The sequence below is a fragment of the Candida pseudojiufengensis genome (genome assembly GCF_024610245.1).
Source record: "Candida pseudojiufengensis strain CBS 10847 chromosome Unknown scaffold7, whole genome shotgun sequence".
In the NCBI taxonomy this organism is placed as follows: Eukaryota; Fungi; Ascomycota; class Pichiomycetes; order Serinales; family Debaryomycetaceae; genus Lodderomyces; species Lodderomyces pseudojiufengensis.
Window position 1 is genome coordinate 402643 of NW_026261527.1, and position 18179 is coordinate 420821.

Genomic DNA, 18179 nt, shown 5'->3' on the forward strand with positions numbered 1-18179 from the left:
CCTATTGATTTTGACGTACACCACTAACTATATCATCAACTCTAAGTAATAAACAAGCACTTTCAATTGCAGTTTTTATAGATTGTTGTTTAATGACTTCTGGTTCCCAAACTCCATAATCATTCATATCAACAACTTTACCATTTTCTCCATCAATTCCATAATCAAAATGTCCAGAAGCTTGTTTTGCTCTTAATTGTGATAAAATTTTGATTGGATTTCCACCACAATTTTGGATTAAAGTTCTTGGAATAATTTCAAAAGCATCAGCAACAGCTTGATAAGGATATTGTTCTATTCCCTTTATAGTTTTGGCTTTTTCTGATAATTTAACACTACATGCCATTTCAGTAGCTCCACCACCAGGACTTAAAGAAGGTTCAAACATAACATTTCTTGTTACTGCCATTGCATCATGTAAATTTCTTTCTATTTCATTTAATATATCTTTACTTGCACCTCTTAAAATTATTGTACAAGCTTGAGGATTTTTACATTTTGTTATATATGAAAAATATTCATCACCAATTAATTCAATTTTAAATTCTCCACATTTTGTTCCAATATCAGATTCTTTTAAATCTTCAACTCTATTTACTATTGTAGCTCCAGTTGCTCTTGCAATTCTATTATTATCTGATTTTTTAACTCTTCTTAATACTGATACTCCACCTTTTAATAAATAATGTTGAGCTAAATCACTAACTCCCTTTTCTGTTATAATTAAATTTGGTTTAAATTCTAATAATTGATCACAAATTAATTTAACTTGTTCTTCTTCAATTTGTAAAATTCTATTCCAATCTTCTTCTTTTGTAATTTCTATATTTGTTTGAGATTCTCCCTTTTTATATTCTAATGGACAATCTAATAATATAATTCTTGGATTTTCAATATGTCTTTTCATTTTTGGATGAACAACATCTTTATTTAATAATATTCCATCTAATACTTCTGAATCTGTAACTTCTCCACCTGGAATTTTTTCAATTCTAACATATCTTTTAACATCAATTTCTTTATAATCTCCTCTTTTTATAGTAACTGTTCTAACAGCTTTTAAACTTAATTCACACATTTTTTGAGACCATTTATTTATATATTTTGTACCAATTGAAGCTTGAATTAATTTCAACATTGCTTGATCATTATTTATATCAATAGGTTTTGAAACTTCATGAATCACCTCCAAAGCATCTTTTAAAGCTTCTTTTAAAGCTTTTATTATTATAACAGGATGAATATTTTTTTCAATATATGGAAAAGTTTGTGCTAAAATTTCTCCAGCTAATATTATTACTGTTGTTGTACCATCTCCAACTTCTTCATCTTGAGTTCTTGATAATTCAATCATTGATTTTGCTGCTGGATGTGAAACATCAATTTCTCTTAATATTGCATGACCATCATTTGTTAAAACTATACCACCCATTGGATCTAATAACATTTTAAGCATTGCTTTGGGACCCAAACATGTCCTTATTATATCTGCTACTGCTTTTGCTGCTGTTATATTTGCAACTTGAGCTTGTCTACCTGTTTGTCTTTGAGTAGATGTATTTAAATAAACAACCGGTGCCTGCATTTTTTTTGAAGTTGTGTTACGTGAGGTTCAATTAATAGTTTTCTTGGTCTATCTATACAAGGTTCTTGATCAATTTAACTCTGTGATTAGGGTGAATGTGATGGGGTCTAATTGATAATGATGTGAAGTATTGAAATTTTTTTATTCCATTAAATTCTTTTTATTACAACGCGAATTTAATGAGAGATAGATCAACAGGTTTTGACAACCATCAAAAACACAAAGCTTTGAGCTCTAGCACTGCTAATCACTAGAAAATAATGGAAATTGATGATTATATTAACTCGAATTTTACAACTATAGATGATTTGACAAACATAGATACAAAATTAAATCAATTGAATGACATATCAACTCAAATTAATCAAATTGCAACCAATAAATTATCATCAAGTGATAACAATGAGGTGAATTCTGAGACATTGCACGTGGAAGAGCCAAGTATTGATGAAAATGAAGTAGAGAATGCAATTAATGACCTTGAATTACAATTGAAGGAGATATCAGAATCTAATGATTTATCAACTAGTATAATTAAATTAGAAGAACTTATAAAAGAATATGGTTCATTTCCAGGATTCATTATTTTAAAAAACCAACTACAAAAGAAAATTGAAATTCAAAAACAGTTACAACATTTATCACAAGTCTCAGAATTGGAAAAACAACTAATTTCCTTGAATTTATCAGTGAAAGAGATTACCGAGATCAACGATAAATCACAAGAATTGAATGACACTTACTTAAATACTCTAATTGATGATCAAATAAACAATACAAAGACAAATTTACAAAATAACCTAAAACAAATAATCACGAAAAACAAATGGCTCGTTAATGATACCGTCTCTAATTCAGATTTAACTACAATAACTAATCTTTTCGATGAATTAATTCAACTACAATCAATTAAAAACATACCAGAATATCCTAATACTTGGTGGGGATTAGAAACTCTACTAGAACCAATCATAATAAGATTTAATTATCATTTCGATACTCCACAAAAAGATACAAATAAAATTTCAAAACCTGAATGGTGTTTACAATATATTGAAACATTTTTAGATGATAATTTATCATTAATTAATATAATAATTGATAAAAGTTTTAAATCATTAAACAAGATTGGAACTTATGAAATTATAACTTGTTTATTAATTCCAATTAGAAATAAAATTAATAAAATGATTTCAATAATAAATTCAAATATAAACAAAGTTAATGATGATAATAATGATATAATAGAAAAATATGGTAGATTATTAACTCATTTAATTTATGAATTATCAACATTTGATCAAAGATTGAGAAATAAATATAAATATAATCCAAATGTCACTGACTTTAATGTCAAGACTGATTTAAAATGGATTGGAATAACAGGTGACATATTTTTAAATAATCAAAATAATGCATTCGATAATTGGTTAAATTTTGAAAATAAATTAGCTATCAAGAGATTTGAAAAAGAGATTATAAATAAAGAAGATTCATTTAAAGTTGATTTTGATTATCATTCAACATCACATACACAATTATTAAAACCAACTTATTCTTCATATGGATTTATAAAACTTATAAATAATTTAAATAATCATTTACAACAAATTAGAGTATTTAAATATAACATGAAATATATAGCCAAAATTCAATTAAGTTTATTAGATTTATATTTAAATGAAATTAATAATCAATTTAAAACAATTACTGATAAATTAAATATGAAAAATGTTTTAAATATAATACCAGGTGGTATAACTGATGATAAAAATTCAAGACCCAGTAGTAATTCTGAAAATGATAGTATTAAAAATTTAGAAAATTTATTAGAAATTTATGTTTCAATAAAATATGTTATAAATTCATTAGAAGAATGGAGTGAAGAATTAATATTTGTTCAATTATGGGATATTTATAAATCTTTAAATAGAGAAACTAAATTAAATGAAGTTATGGATTATTATTATAATAATAATAGTAATGATGCCGAAGGAGAAATTGATGGAATTTTTGGATCAATAACTTTAAAATATGATAAATTATTAAATAAATCAATAAATCAGATTAATTCATTATTTATAAATGAAATTAAAAAATTTTTAAAAAAATATGTTAATTCAAGTCAATGGGATTTGGAGTTTATAACCGGTGATAAATTAGAACCATCTAATGATTTAAATCAATTAATTAATAATTTACCAAATTACTTAGACTTGTTAGCTAAATCAATTTCCAAAATAGATTATTTTCAATTTACAACTTTAATTTTAAATATTATATGTGATACATTATATGAATACGTAATTACAAATAATAAATTTTCAAAAATTGGAATAAATCAATTAATTATTGATTTTAATTATTTAATTCAATCATTACAATATCAATTATTATTAAATACTACTAAAAACCGTAGATCATCAACAACTTCAACTAGTGAAGTAATTGAAGAAGAATTTTCAAATGATTTTAATCAAAAATATATTAAAGTTGTTCAATCTATTGATTTATTAGATTCATTGGTTGAAATTCCTATAAGAAAGCCTATTGATGTTCAAAAGCTTAGATCTAATTATAATCATGAACTTAATGAGTTAAGTGATTATGAAATTAAGGATTTAATAAATAGAATTAAGTAGAGATGAATGAACATGATGATAATGATTGTAATACTTGTTGTCTATAAAATGCGCGCGTTTTCTTGATGTAAGACGCGTTTGTTTTGTTTGCGATAAATTTATAAACAAAAGAAGATCAAATCTTAACTTTTGTTCTTTAGATCATAAGTATTAGCATCAAACCACATACATAGAATCAACAAATGTCTTTAATACGGAAAGAAGTATGTTGAAACATAAAACATGGATACTTTGAGTGAATGTATAAGTACTAACTTGTTTTCAGCCATCCATACATCCTGAATTATCATGCATGAATATAGATAGTCATGTACAAGCTAATAATATAAATATAGATGAAAAACCAAATAATGGCTCAATAAATCTACCTCAATCTCAACAACAGCAACAACAAAATCCAAATGCAACCACAAATAAAATCCTAGCAAAACTATATAACAAATATGGAAAATCAATTATATCAATCCCTTATAAAAATGAAATAATAATAGGTAGATCATCAAAATGTGATATAAAAATTTCAGGTATTGATACATCATCAAAACATTGTAAATTAATTTTAACAAAAAGTGAATTTTCTCAAAAAATTTATCTCAAACTAATTGATTTAAGTTCAAATGGTATATGGTTAAATGATGAAAAAATTAATAAATTACATTATGAAATTTTAAAATCAGGAGATAAATTACAATTTGGTAAAACTGGAGGATGTTTTATTTTTAAATATGAAGATGATAATGAAAATGAAAATGAAGACGAAGAGATAAGTGATTTGGAACAAAATCATGAAAATAATAACTCATTTTTTGATGATTATATTTTAGGAAAGCAATTAGGATCAGGTCATTATGCTATAGTTAAAGAAGGTAAAAATAAAAAAACTGGAGAAAATGTTGCAGTAAAGATTTTTCATCCAAATAAAACAAATGTACCTAATTCTCAATATAATAATAAATTAAAACAAGAAATGTCATTATTATTATCAATAAATCATCCAAATATTGTAAAATTTATAAAACATTATATTGAACCAAATAAATTTGGTTCTTTCAATACTTTTTTAGTATTAGAAAAAATGAATAATGGAGAATTATTTCAAAGAATTATTACAAAGACTAAATTATCACCAATTGAAACAAAAGCAATATTTAAGCAACTACTATCAGGAGTTAAATATTTACATGATAATAATATAATTCATAGAGATATAAAACCAGAAAATATCTTGTTGGATATAACTCCAAGATCCTCCCCCCTGGAAAAGCAAACAGGACCATGGGATTATAATGAAATTGATTTAAAAGTTAAAATTGCAGATTTTGGATTAGCAAAATTTATAGGAGAATTAAATTTTACAAATACTTTATGTGGAACACCAGCATATGTTGCACCAGAAATTTTAAATAATTCAAATAATAGAAATTATTCAAAAAAAGTTGATCTTTGGTCAAGTGGTGTATTATTATATGTTTGTTTATGTGGATTTCCACCTTTCAGTGATGAATTAGCTCCTCCAAATATGAAAGAACAAATATTAACTGGAAAATATGCTTTTTATTCTCCTTATTTTGATGAAATTGATGATATTATATTAGATTTAATTACTAATTTATTACAAGTTGATCCAAATGAAAGATTTGATATTGAACAAACTTTAAATCATGAATGGTTTAAAGAGGATTAAATATTGAGTATATATATACATAAAAATTGCATTTAAATATAGAACATAGAAGTAGCTTGTAAGCATGGATATAGACAATTTTCATAACTCATTACACCTGAGTTTTGCTTTTCAACAACTCAAGCTCAGTGGTTCTTCCCTTGAAGAAATTACTCAACAAAGACTCATTCATTTCAAATTGACCTCTCATTGATTCAGGTATACTTTTCTTACCTTTATTATTAACAACATTCATCTTATTTTTTAATTCAGTTAAATTATTTAAAATTTTATTAGCTTCTTTCCAATTTTCAAGCAATATATAACAATCAAAACATCCAATTAAACATAACACGTCTTTATTTTGAGATTCAATTCCTAATTTAAACCATTCTATAGCAACATTGTAATTTTTAAATTTATTCATTTCTAAAAAACCTAAACTTGTAAATGATTCAAGTAAAGATTTTGAAGCACTAATTTCCATATGATATTTTGCTAATTTTGGATTTTTATCAATATATAATTGACCTAAATAATAATGAGCTTTTATTGAATATTGATCTAAATCACATAATTTTATACATTTCAAGAAAAATTCTTTTGCTTTTTCCAAATCTTTTGGTTCTTGAGTTAAATAATAATAACCTAAATTATAATATATATGACCTGATTCAATAGTATTTTGTTCAACTGAAAGAAATTGTTGATAATATTCTATAGCTTTATTAAATACTCCTTTTTCATAAGCTAAATCACCGGCCATTTTAAAAACTAAAGGATGTTTTAAATCAGTTAATTCTTTTATAAATTTATTTGCAGTTTTTAAATCATCTTTTAATTGAGGAGTTATTATAGTATTTGGTTTTAAAGAATTTCTAATAGTTTCAAAACTTAATAAAGTTATAGCATCTAAATCTCCCATTTCTGCACATTGTTCAATAATTTCATTTTCTAAATCAACTAAATTTTTATTTATTGATTGAGTTAAATTTCTTATATTTTCTAAAACTTTTTTAAAAATCATTAAATCTCGAGTTGTTATATTTGATGAAATTTTGATTTGTTGTGGTGTTGATAAATTATTATAAATTTCCGTAAGTACTGGAATCATTTTGGAATATGTTACTGATGAATCATTATCAAATAATATTCTATTTATTGTTCTTTTCGAAGGTAGTATTGTAAGTAATGATGGTCTTGATTTTATTGTGGGAGTTTTAGTTATTGTCGAGGTAGTACTAGCATGTCGTATCAATGATCGTAGCATTATGAATTGAGCTAAATGGTTTAAATTTAATTGATTGTAGGTCAAGACTGTCATTATTTGCAACAATTTTGGTTCTTTTTCGTTAACAATAATTCCTTAATATTGAATTTACTGTCTTAAAATCAAAAGTCATAAGTTGGTTTTCTCCGACAATAAAAATTACTTTAATTGACGAAACTTAATGGAACTTTATGTTTTTTAACAAAGTGTATTTATTATATCCAATAGTTGAGTCAAGAACTTGATCCATGTGTTAGAAGATACCTATGTGTTAGACAATACCTGACCTAGTTATTGAAAACATAAGAATTCTCCATCTCTGTTTGGATGCTTACAAACACTGTCCTCCAGTATTAAAGATGAGAATTCAAATCAAATGGTAGAAATTACTGCTTATGTTAGCAAAATTGATATTTTATCCCAAAAGTATTGTATCTTTTGAAAATGTGAATACATAAGTAGAAGAATGGATACAAATGGGGAGTAGCAAACTTTTTATTGAATCCGGTTGATACTATGACAATCGTAAGTGTTCAACCTGAGATGGAGAAATTTCAGGTTTTCAACGCAGGTGTTTTGTACCTGTTTATAATTGGTCCAAGACTTTGAAACGATGATTCGATAAGTTGCCACACATTTTGGACAAACATATGCCTTGCGGTGTATTCAGCTAAAGAGGCCAACATTAAAAAGTTTTAAATGATAAAGGAATGGAATACATGTAACCACCAAACTGATCATGTACTCCATATGTATTCCATTCCTTTTTCATTTGGATCGGTTGCGGTAAAACAAGATTTAGGGCAAACGATTGGTACATACTAGAGAATACCACTAGAACATTTAAAGGAAATCAAATTGTGATACTGATGCTAATGTTTTGTTTACAAGTATTTGGAATCTATCGGATTGAGGGAGAATTGCTAGTCCGAACAAAGGCAGAATTATGATATTGAGTCTGTTAGAAAATGAATTTGATGAGTCCTTATATTTGTTATTAGTCGAAATAGTGATACAGAGTTGTGAATTGAATGAGTATCAAGATTATGTAAATGCTTGTTTTCCATAAAAGGTTTAACTATGATTAGTAAATACCAAGGTGAGTATCACTAATCATTGTTAGACCTTTTAACGATAACCAACATTTACAATCATCGAAATTAGGTATGAAAAAGCTAAAAATAAAATTATAAATTTACTTATATTGAAATTTGAAATTAATGATCTTTCCTCTATCACTGTTTAGCAAACTAGACAACTTTATAAATACGAGATATCATAGTTCAAAATCCAAATATGGTAAAAAATTCCATGAAGTTTCTTTTGAATTAGGAATTATTTAGAGTGGACGTTCTAATTCTCATTTTGTCACTTAAAATCTCATTTGATAATCATCACCAACAATGCAAGATCCACAGCGAGAACAGTAGAAGAAAACACTCGAAACATTGAAAATTGTTTATTGACAAGTTTGAAATTTCTATTTTATTTATACACACATTAAAATCTTTGCAATTAAAGAAACACACACTATTATATTTGAAAACTTATTAAATTTATAACTTTTGAAGAACTGAAAAAATATAAAACATTTTTGATTAAAAAACACTTTAAATCGATTTATTAAATTAACACTTTTTTGAATAAATAATAAAGAAAGTCACATTTGAAAAAGAAAAGAAAACCATGCGATATCTCCACAAACTTTCATTCATTTCATTCTAAAAAAGGATGGAAATCACATCATCAAGATGTAATATTATTGTCTATGCTATTATTTGTATATATTTACCATTTTATTGAATCTCTTAATTACCAAAATCAATAAAATCAATGGTTGGTTGATGATGAGCTGGAGAAGTTAAAACACCTATTGAATTTAAAAGATTTGGATTAGTTAATAAAGAATTTGATGAATCTATTCCATTATTATGACTACCACTAAACTCACTAAAATCAAATTCTCCAATATTATTTGGTTGTTGTGGTTGTTGTTGATGATGAGTATATGAATTTAAATCTTTTGTTTGATTAAAAATTTCATCTGGAGTAGTTGTCGATTTGATATTGTTTATATTTATATCTCCAGATAATTTATTATTATTGTCTGTAGTATGAGTTGTAGTTAAATTTTGAAAAGATTGAGTCAGTTGTGGAGTATCTGAATGATAAAATTGATTTGAATTAACAGAAAATGGTGATTCATTTATATTTGTTGTGTTGGTATTATTAGTCATTGTTGTTATAGATGATGAATTATTTGATAAATTATTTGATGAAAAATTTGAATTTGTTAAATTTGTGAAATTATCTATTGGTAAAGAAGAAATGAAATTTGATGAAGATGCAGTTGAAGTTGAAGAATTTGGTGGATTATATAATGGATCTGTGAATTGTAAATTTGTTGATTGATTTAAATCATAATCAAATGAATGATGTTTTAAAGGTGCTATTACATCTGATGGATTTGCCGTTATAAAATTATTTGAAGATTGGAAATTTCCGAATTGATTATTATGATTAAATACATTATTCTCATTAATATAACGACATAAATAATTTAATGAATGTTTTGTACCTACAATAACATGTGGAATGTTTGATGATGGGTTATTTTGATTTGCAAAAGTATTGATTGGATCAGTGAATGCTTGAGATACTTGTTGACCTTCACTAAAATCATCACATATAGACCATTGATTTGTAGTTGAATTGATGCCATTGAAAAAATATACTGAAAATTTAGGTTGTTTGTTAAGATTCAATTTTAATTCATATGTAGTGGTGCCACTAATATTTTCATCATTTGTTGAATTATTATTATGTAATGAACAATTTATAATTGAATTTAATGAATAAAAAATCCTAAATAAAATTTTAGAACCATTTGATATAGCCAGAAAGAAATAATTTAATTCATGATTCTTTTTGGATAATATAACTAATAAATCAACATTTTGCATTATATCATTTAAAGTAAAAGGTGATAAATTAATTAAATTATTTTTTAATAAATTTTCATCATGAATCCCACTTTTAATTCTTTGCCATGATCCAACTGATAATGAACTTGAATCAATACAACAATAATTATCATTAACTTCAATTGAGTTTAATCTTGATGGTGAAGATAATGAATCATTCGATGAGCTTATTGACGAATTTGTTGAATAAAAACTTATATTATTTCCATTATTTGTTATATGATGATCTTGATGATTATATAAATCACCACCTAAAACAGTACTTGATTGTCTTTCATGTTTTCTTTGTTTTGCTCTTCTATTTTGAAACCAAATTCTAACTGCTTTTTCATTCATTGATGCTTTATCACTTATAAATTTTCTACGATCAGGACTTGGATTTTGATTCTTGTTGAATTCACTTATTAAAAAATTTAAAACTTCTCCTGAAGCTCTAATTCTCTTTTGAGGTGTACCATCTGACATTTTCTTTGGAATATAGATGCTACTTTATAATAAGTTTTTAAAAATTTTGAAGGAAGAAAATTTGAATTTTTTGTCACAAGGAGACTAATGTTGTAAAATATTGATAGTTGAAAATGGATATATGGTAGTGACTTAAAACTGAAAGTATTGTACTCTTATATGGATTTTGAACTTATAAATGGTAGAATTGAAAAGACTGTCAATTGTGATGTTGAGTCTTGATATAATTGTGTTGTTGAAAGAATGATCCAAAAGTGGTTTTTTATAATATATATATATTTAACCACTAAAAGATAAAAAATTTTGATTACAGGGTGTGTTTGAATATATAATAATATACTTATAAAAAATTTTTAAATAATCATAAAGAGATTTTGATTGAATATGAGATTTATTTCATAATGTACATAATGGAAAATTATTATACTTTATGCATTTCTTTTTAGTTTATATTTTTTATTCAAAACCTTAATGTTGAATGAATTAAAAATTTAAAAATATTAAACAAAAATTAAAAAATTAGAAATTTGGTTCTATTTGGAACACCAATATATGTTTTAGAGACGTAACAATTTTCAGCGATATGTGAATGTGATTATTGAGAGGGATATAATGTTTCAGAGATCTTTTCAATTCGTATCCTGAATCAGAGTGATACTTCGATATATTTCAATAGCAATAAAACTCATCATTACTCTCTAATGAGCAAATGTTGCTTCAATAGTTCGAAGGTGTGACTTTTGTTAACACGAATCGTTTGAGTTGAAAATGCTATGTTATATTTCCAACAACGACTATCTTGTTTAAGTAGAGTGAAGTTAAGTCCAATGGGTAAATTATGAAAAAATATGTACTTTTTTGAATGTATTTTTATTTTTCTTTTTTTAGTTTTTTTTTTTCACTATAAAGCTAGAGCTACAGTTTTGTGTTAATTTTGAACCTTAATTTTATCTTTTTCTTTTGTACAAACCTTAGATTTTGTGTAATAAAGGTTAGATCTCATAGTAGATTTGGGTTAGATACGATACAAACTAAGTCCGATCTTGGACTGAGGTTTAAATAAGTGTTTGTGAAAATCTGAGTTGATACTATTAATTCATATTAGAGTCTACAAAAACATGATATTTCCAGACTTAGTTTTCCAAAGAAACTATTGCCTTGAAAATCTTAACAAACAATAGAAAGGGAAAGATGTTCGCCCTGGGATCTACTTTCTTTCTTTGTTTTTGTTTTTCTTTAACAACCTCAATAAAAAACATACCATTTTCCCTCAGGGCGGTTAAAAAAAAAACCAGAGCTCTTTGTTTATAACCTGAAAAGATTTAATCTGAAACCAAAAAAAAGTAGCACAAAAAAAAACAATAAGAAAGAGATTCAAATGGAAAATAACCTTTGATTTTAGTACAAGTTTAAGCTAATATGTATCTTATCTTAACTTTTAAACTAATGTACATAATGCTAACAAAACAAAGTAGTGCATATGTGCAAGCAATGTACATATATTATTTTTTTTTAAATATTTTACACCCGATTGGTTTTTGACAAGAGATATTCAAATAGGCTACAAATTTTTACGAAGGGTTCAATTCTTTGTTTTTTTTTCTTTGACTTTTCTTTATAAAAATATCTCAAGCTTAAAATCTTATGGAAATATAACGGAAATAAGTAATTGCAACTGAAACCAACAAATTTTATTTTTGTACTTTGACTCACTTCATAGCCACCACTTTCATATATCCCCAAAATTTCAGATTTTCTGGTTGTACTTATGGATTGAGAAAGACATGGGTGTAACTGGCGTTGCTATCTATCTTGCTTCAAAATGTTGGTTTAAATAGCAAAAAGTCAATGTATATTGTCTTGTTTTGAACTTTATTTTTATTGGTTTTTTTTAACTTTCTTCTATCTTCATTTTCTATGTATCAAAAAAAAAGTTTAAATATTACGGAAATTTGAAAGTTTAATCACTTTTGTATTCCTTTAGCTTTTTGGCTTTTTGGCTTGAATCAGATTTCCCTTTGCGAAAAGAATTTGACAGTTGCACACTATATGAATTGATGTGGACACTTTTACTCATCTCTTTTATATATTATACCGATGAGTATTTTAAAAATGAAAGAGTACTTTTCTAATCCAATTGTTTTACCACCAAGAAAATTTAATTTTGAAAATTTGGACTTGATCTCAAAGACTAGAAGCTAAGATTAGTGGCGAATGATACAATTAAACAAACAAGCTCTTTGTATCTTTTTTACTGCCTCAATACCAACGATACACAATATCAGAGAGCATGATATTTTGTTTACTTCTTGCATTACTTCCGATGGGCCTATACAAAAAAATAGTTTCAAAAACAACAAAGGTGTTTCAAAAATATGAATCATCGGTTTTAAAATCAAAAAAACACCCCTTAACAAAACATGAGACATTACTAAATCTTTAAATAAGTATTAATCTTCTTCATTATAAGTAGTCAAATGATGGTATGATATCATCAAGTAATCAATTTATGGTTTTTGATTCGACTGCGTCAGGTCAAAAGGTATATGTAAGAGTAGTTTTTCATCTTTCAATCCTTGCACAGTAGAGTTAAAAATGTGATTGAGCTGCATAAAAAATAAAATCCATTCAATGTAATTGAGTTTTAATTTAGTACCATTTGCTTGTATCAAAGTGAAACCGAAGTAAAACATAATTTAGAGGAAAGCAATTGCCTTCACATATGGCGATTTCATTTAAAACAGTAGACAAAAAGAATACAAAAAAAAAAAATTAAATGCTTACGATGTTCTTTTACTTTTGAACCTTTTCTTTCTCATTCACATCTTCATCGATTCTCTCGTATTTGACCGGGCTTAAACATTAAATCTAAATTTCAAATAAATTTTAGTTCCGTGAAAAAAAAAATTTCAACATAAGTAAAAGACAGAGTTTCATTTGAAGATATTAAAGGAAGTCCCTTGGTGAATAAGTACGTCATCTTGATCCTTTTTTTCTTTAATCATGTTCATCTTAATTTCGTAAGTAAATCAGCATCAACTAGAAAGTCATTCAAAAATATAATTGTAAAACCCAGAGAATCAGACGTTTCATGCTGAATTACATTTGTCGAATCGCTTATATTCTTTTAAGGTACACCTCGCGAAGTACACCTTATGACAAATGGCAAGTATAATTCAATACCGAAACCTTATTTGATTCTTGCTCGTTACAATAAATGTATTTATGAAAGGAACTTGTGGACCGGACAAAAGTCATAAGTTTACATTGAGAATGCCTCGGTATCACATATTTTTCGTTGGGCGAATTAGTACTGAATTCAATTTAGCCAATACAATACCCTCAAAAGGTAAAAATTTCTGAGTCTTTAGCGCTAAAATTAATAAGAGATAGTTAAAGCTCAAAGCTCAAAAGACTAAAAGTAAAACACTCTAAGCTTGTTAGCCTGATAGGTACAAGCTCTTATATGTTATTTTTGTGCTACTGTTTTTTTAACTTTGCTTGATTTGTTTGTTTTGAATTACATTGACTATAGCGAGAGTTTTGGAATGAAATACAAATAAATAAATATTGATCATATATATGTTCATGACTTTCTGTATATGATTTCATACACATACCATTGCGGCTAGAAAACAAGCACCCTGATTTCTACAATTTAATTTAATTTAATAACATCAAGCTATTTGAGATTATCCCATTGGACCTTTCAATTCTAGGCTTTAGCATACTTTTTATTGTGATTGGCGATTCAAAAAATAATATAGAACAGCAAAGAAGGAACGAATAATATTTTACAGCTTTTTGTAAATAAGATAATAGCCTATATTACATATTAACTAACAATAATTTTTTATATTCAAGTCTTTTCTTTGCATTTGGGTTAATTAATTTGAACAATCTTTTTGAGTACTAAAATTTTAGGGAGCGAGGCGAATGTCATTCTGAATCAGCGGATTAAAAATTTGTCTTGCAATAGCCTCATACTCTATATACAATAGTATATGCTGTCCCCAAATATCTGCTAATGAGTGCTGAAAATAGATCACATAAGCTTGCTTAGATTGTTAAAATTGATCGGTTGGAATTTGGAAATGTATTTTGCACCCTACAATGTTCAAGGGTACATAACGAAATAAGATTGTTAACGAATTATAACATATTTTTTCATTAGAAATGCTTTTTAGTCAAAAAATATCAAATGTAATGAAGGTTAAGATCTAAGGTAAAGTTCAAGAAACCAACCATTGCATATAAATAAAAGAAGCTAGTCTATCGTAATGAAAATTTAAGTCGAAAGACTACAAGATGTATAAAAACTACTTGGTGATTGAAGTTTATGCACAAAAAAGTAGACAATTAAGATCAGATGCATGGTTCAAGCTGAAGACAATCTATTAAACAAAAAATTGTATAAGTGCGTTTAAGCAAGTATAGTGAAGAACAATAAGATAAATCTTAGTAAAAATGTTAAGGCATTAAAAAGTTTGAAGTAAGTGAGAAAAGTTTAATCAAAAGCTAGTTATGATACGAAAAGATTAAGCAATAGCTAGCTACGATACGAACAACGATCCCTGATTTTTTGAGTAAGATCATGTAAGACCTGATGTATACTTACAGTCATAGAATAACGAAAAATGCCTTGATAAAGTTAAAAAATTGCGTTTTTATAAAATTCTTTTCTAAAGTCTGGCACTTACTCAAATTGTAAAAAATAATTGAATTAAACTGCTTGACTTTTGACGATCGTATGTTTCTTTTAAGATTCAAGATGAAGTCAACAAAAGTCATAGCATCCTCTTGATCTTTGTTTCATTTAATCGAATTTAATTATTCCATTAAGCATTCGTTGTGAGACGATAAGTTTTTGGAACGATATTGTCATCTCCGATTTTGAGTTAAATCTCTTAGATTCCAAAATAAAAGACGATGGTTTTGATACTTTTATTTTGTCCAAAACGCAATTCTTGATAGATGAATAAACGGAATTTTGTTTAAAATATATTCTTCCCAAGTGTCCGAGATAAACGAGGCTTTTGCAGTTGTTAATACAAATTCCGTTCTCCAGCTATCCTGTTACTTTCAGGTCTTTTCGTATCATAACTATGCAACTGATTTTACTGGCAATCGAAGCAAGAATAATTGCAAATTATATGTAGAGAATTTGAAAATCTCTAATTTCGAGAAAAAAAAACATCCTGTGTACTAACAAAAGTGAGGCTAGAAAGCATTTTCTGAGATGGTGTCTCAAAAACAATCAAACTTGGTGCTAGGCATAACCCACAAATTTATCGTGCTCGCTCGTTAATTTTTACATCAAAGCAATTACGAGGCGATTGGTTTTGCTTGAGCTATGTTCATCTATTTTTAGAAACATTCATAACTAGTAAATCTTTGATCAACAATTATAGAACAAATTTATAAGATCAACAACTTTTTGATTTTGCCAGCTGGTTTTATTAGAAGTTAACGAAATTGACAAAACGCCAAAACATAAAAAATATAAACTTTCGTAAAAAGTATTTTGTAGATTATATCTTTTTGGGAAAAAAAATCCACATTTTGGATTTTCAAAAGCTAATCCAACGATGCAATTACTACGTCATATGTTGTGAAGCATATCCTTTTTTTGGCATTATATCCAAAATGGGTTAATAGATTGACACTGTACGAGACTACGTCTTATCTTGGTTGGCCAGAGAACGATCAAAAATATCAAAACCAAGAAGTAGATTCACAATGATTTGTATTAGTTTGAATTATGTGAAAAATTCGATATCTAAAACATAAGTTTGAATTAAGCTACTAATTCTTTCGGTTATTGATAACGATCAAAGGTACCCAGCAATTCTTGTTTCGGTGAATGAATGTTGTTTTAAAAATTATATCAACGGAAATGCAAAACAAATGTAAGGAACGTTTTTACAATCAACTACAAATAAAACAAACATTGGTATGGAATTTGTAAGTTTCAACACAGAAAAACAAAGCTCAAATGAATTTTTCTTTCACATGAAACAAATTTCCAGCTATTCCACAGGATACCGATACCTGATTTATTCATTTTAGTCAGAGTTGTCTAAAGTATTATCCTAGTAGTTTCATTAAGAGTTTGAAACCAAAAAACTTAAATCAAATATCAAACTTAATATTAACACCCCCTAAAAATATTTATGCAGAATGTGTTAAATGTACTTAGATTTTGTGCAGTTTTTGAGATGCATATGTGTAGATCGGAGATATTATAAAACATTATACTTATTTATATGCAAGTGCTTATTTTTAGCTGATGATTTTTCGAAAGTTATGACATTTGAAAAGGGAACATATATACACTTCAAAAGCTTGTCCTATCTTTGAATGAATAATTGAAATAGAAACTGGGGGTCTTACTCAACAAGTTTGAAATAGATCTTGCTGATGAATTGCTTACTCTTTGTATTCAACTTGTAGAAAACTTACATTGTGAAACGAGATTACAGAAAGAACTTTAGTGACAGATCTAAAGTTCGCTAAATTTTAAACACTTTTAGTTAGAACTTTTAAACTAAGGATACTTTTTAAAGATTTTTAGTTCGACATAATCAAATTTAATAATTGAAAAACTTATAAAATATTTGGACCAAACTCAAAACCTTTTATTTAGATACTAAAACTTGAAAGTTTCAGGAAAATTAAAGTTTTCTGTTCAAAGGTTGCATTTTTTTAGTTTATAACTGCATACTTGAGCTTGATGAAATTTGTATACTCGATATTTAGTATTATTCCAACTTATAAAATGCCAAGTCCTTCCAGTTTATACTCCTGCATTTGATTGATGGTTTAAATCAGAGTCCTGTTTGAAAACTTTGTCGTAAATAGGTAAAGAAGCACAATATTATATGGCGCAATAAAATACAACAACTAGTGGATGATCATTGGGTAAGTAAATATGATGCCCAAAAAGACGAACTAACAACTCCTTATTGGTACGATTTTCTCACCACAGCAGTGGAGAATGATCCAACAACAAACATCAAACAAATCATAAACAAGTCAGACCATTTTGATCATTTTGAAAAGGAGTGTTTACATGCTTGGTTTAAAATAACCAAACCATATAGAAAAGGGATTCTCAATAACGTAACAACTAATCTCGAAGAATCAATATCACGCAAGAGAAATGCAATCACATTAGAACAAACTAACAATCCAACTTTAGAGGATCTCCAAACTTACAAACAAAGATCCCGAAAACACCAACTTAACGCAAGACAATGCATCATCCCAGATGGTTGGACTAGAGAAATGCGATTCACAGAAACAGATTGGAAAACCTTCTTCAAAATGTTAAACAAAGCCAAAAGATTATATCCATATGATTTGGATTATTTTCATAGACTAAACCTTGGACATTTTCGATATAAAGAAAGAAACATTCGGACATGCAATCTTTGCAAAAAAGAATTACCTGCAAGAACAATGTCAAACCACCTAATATTTCAATGTCGGGCATCAAAATTGTTGTGGCAACAGATTGGACCAAGAAATCGTAGGTTACAACTGAGAATTTTAATATGCAACTTAACTT

The 18179-nt window shown here is 26.8% G+C and overlaps 5 protein-coding genes across 5 annotated transcripts; 2 read left to right on the forward strand and 3 right to left on the reverse strand. All coding sequences in view use genetic code 12, as the record gives it.

The window, feature by feature from the left end:
* Position 1: 1 nt before the first annotated feature.
* CCT3 (chaperonin-containing T-complex subunit) lies at positions 2-1585 on the reverse strand (the record flags this gene model as incomplete). The annotated part of the gene is made up of 1 exon (XM_051756805.1): positions 2-1585. One exon carries the CDS (start codon positions 1583-1585, stop codon positions 2-4), a length of 1584 nt encoding a protein of 527 aa, XP_051615141.1.
* A 260-nt stretch (positions 1586-1845) lies between these two features.
* TIP20 (Tip20p) lies at positions 1846-4227 on the forward strand (the record flags this gene model as incomplete). The annotated part of the gene is made up of 1 exon (XM_051756806.1): positions 1846-4227. One exon carries the CDS (start codon positions 1846-1848, stop codon positions 4225-4227), a length of 2382 nt encoding a protein of 793 aa, XP_051615142.1.
* A 182-nt stretch (positions 4228-4409) lies between these two features.
* On the forward strand, positions 4410-5911 carry DUN1 (serine/threonine protein kinase; the record flags this gene model as incomplete). The annotated part of the gene is made up of 2 exons (XM_051756807.1): positions 4410-4430; positions 4493-5911. The coding sequence occupies 2 exons, from the start codon at positions 4410-4412 to the stop codon at positions 5909-5911; spliced, it is 1440 nt and encodes a 479-aa protein (XP_051615143.1).
* Positions 5912-6002: 91 nt separating this feature from the next.
* Positions 6003-7160, reverse strand: KGF55_002156 (uncharacterized protein; the record flags this gene model as incomplete). The annotated part of the gene is made up of 1 exon (XM_051756808.1): positions 6003-7160. One exon carries the CDS (start codon positions 7158-7160, stop codon positions 6003-6005), a length of 1158 nt encoding a protein of 385 aa, XP_051615144.1.
* A 1808-nt stretch (positions 7161-8968) lies between these two features.
* On the reverse strand, positions 8969-10609 carry GRF10 (Grf10p; the record flags this gene model as incomplete). Its single annotated transcript, XM_051756810.1, has 1 exon — positions 8969-10609. The coding sequence occupies one exon, from the start codon at positions 10607-10609 to the stop codon at positions 8969-8971; it is 1641 nt and encodes a 546-aa protein (XP_051615145.1).
* Positions 10610-18179: the final 7570 nt, after the last annotated feature.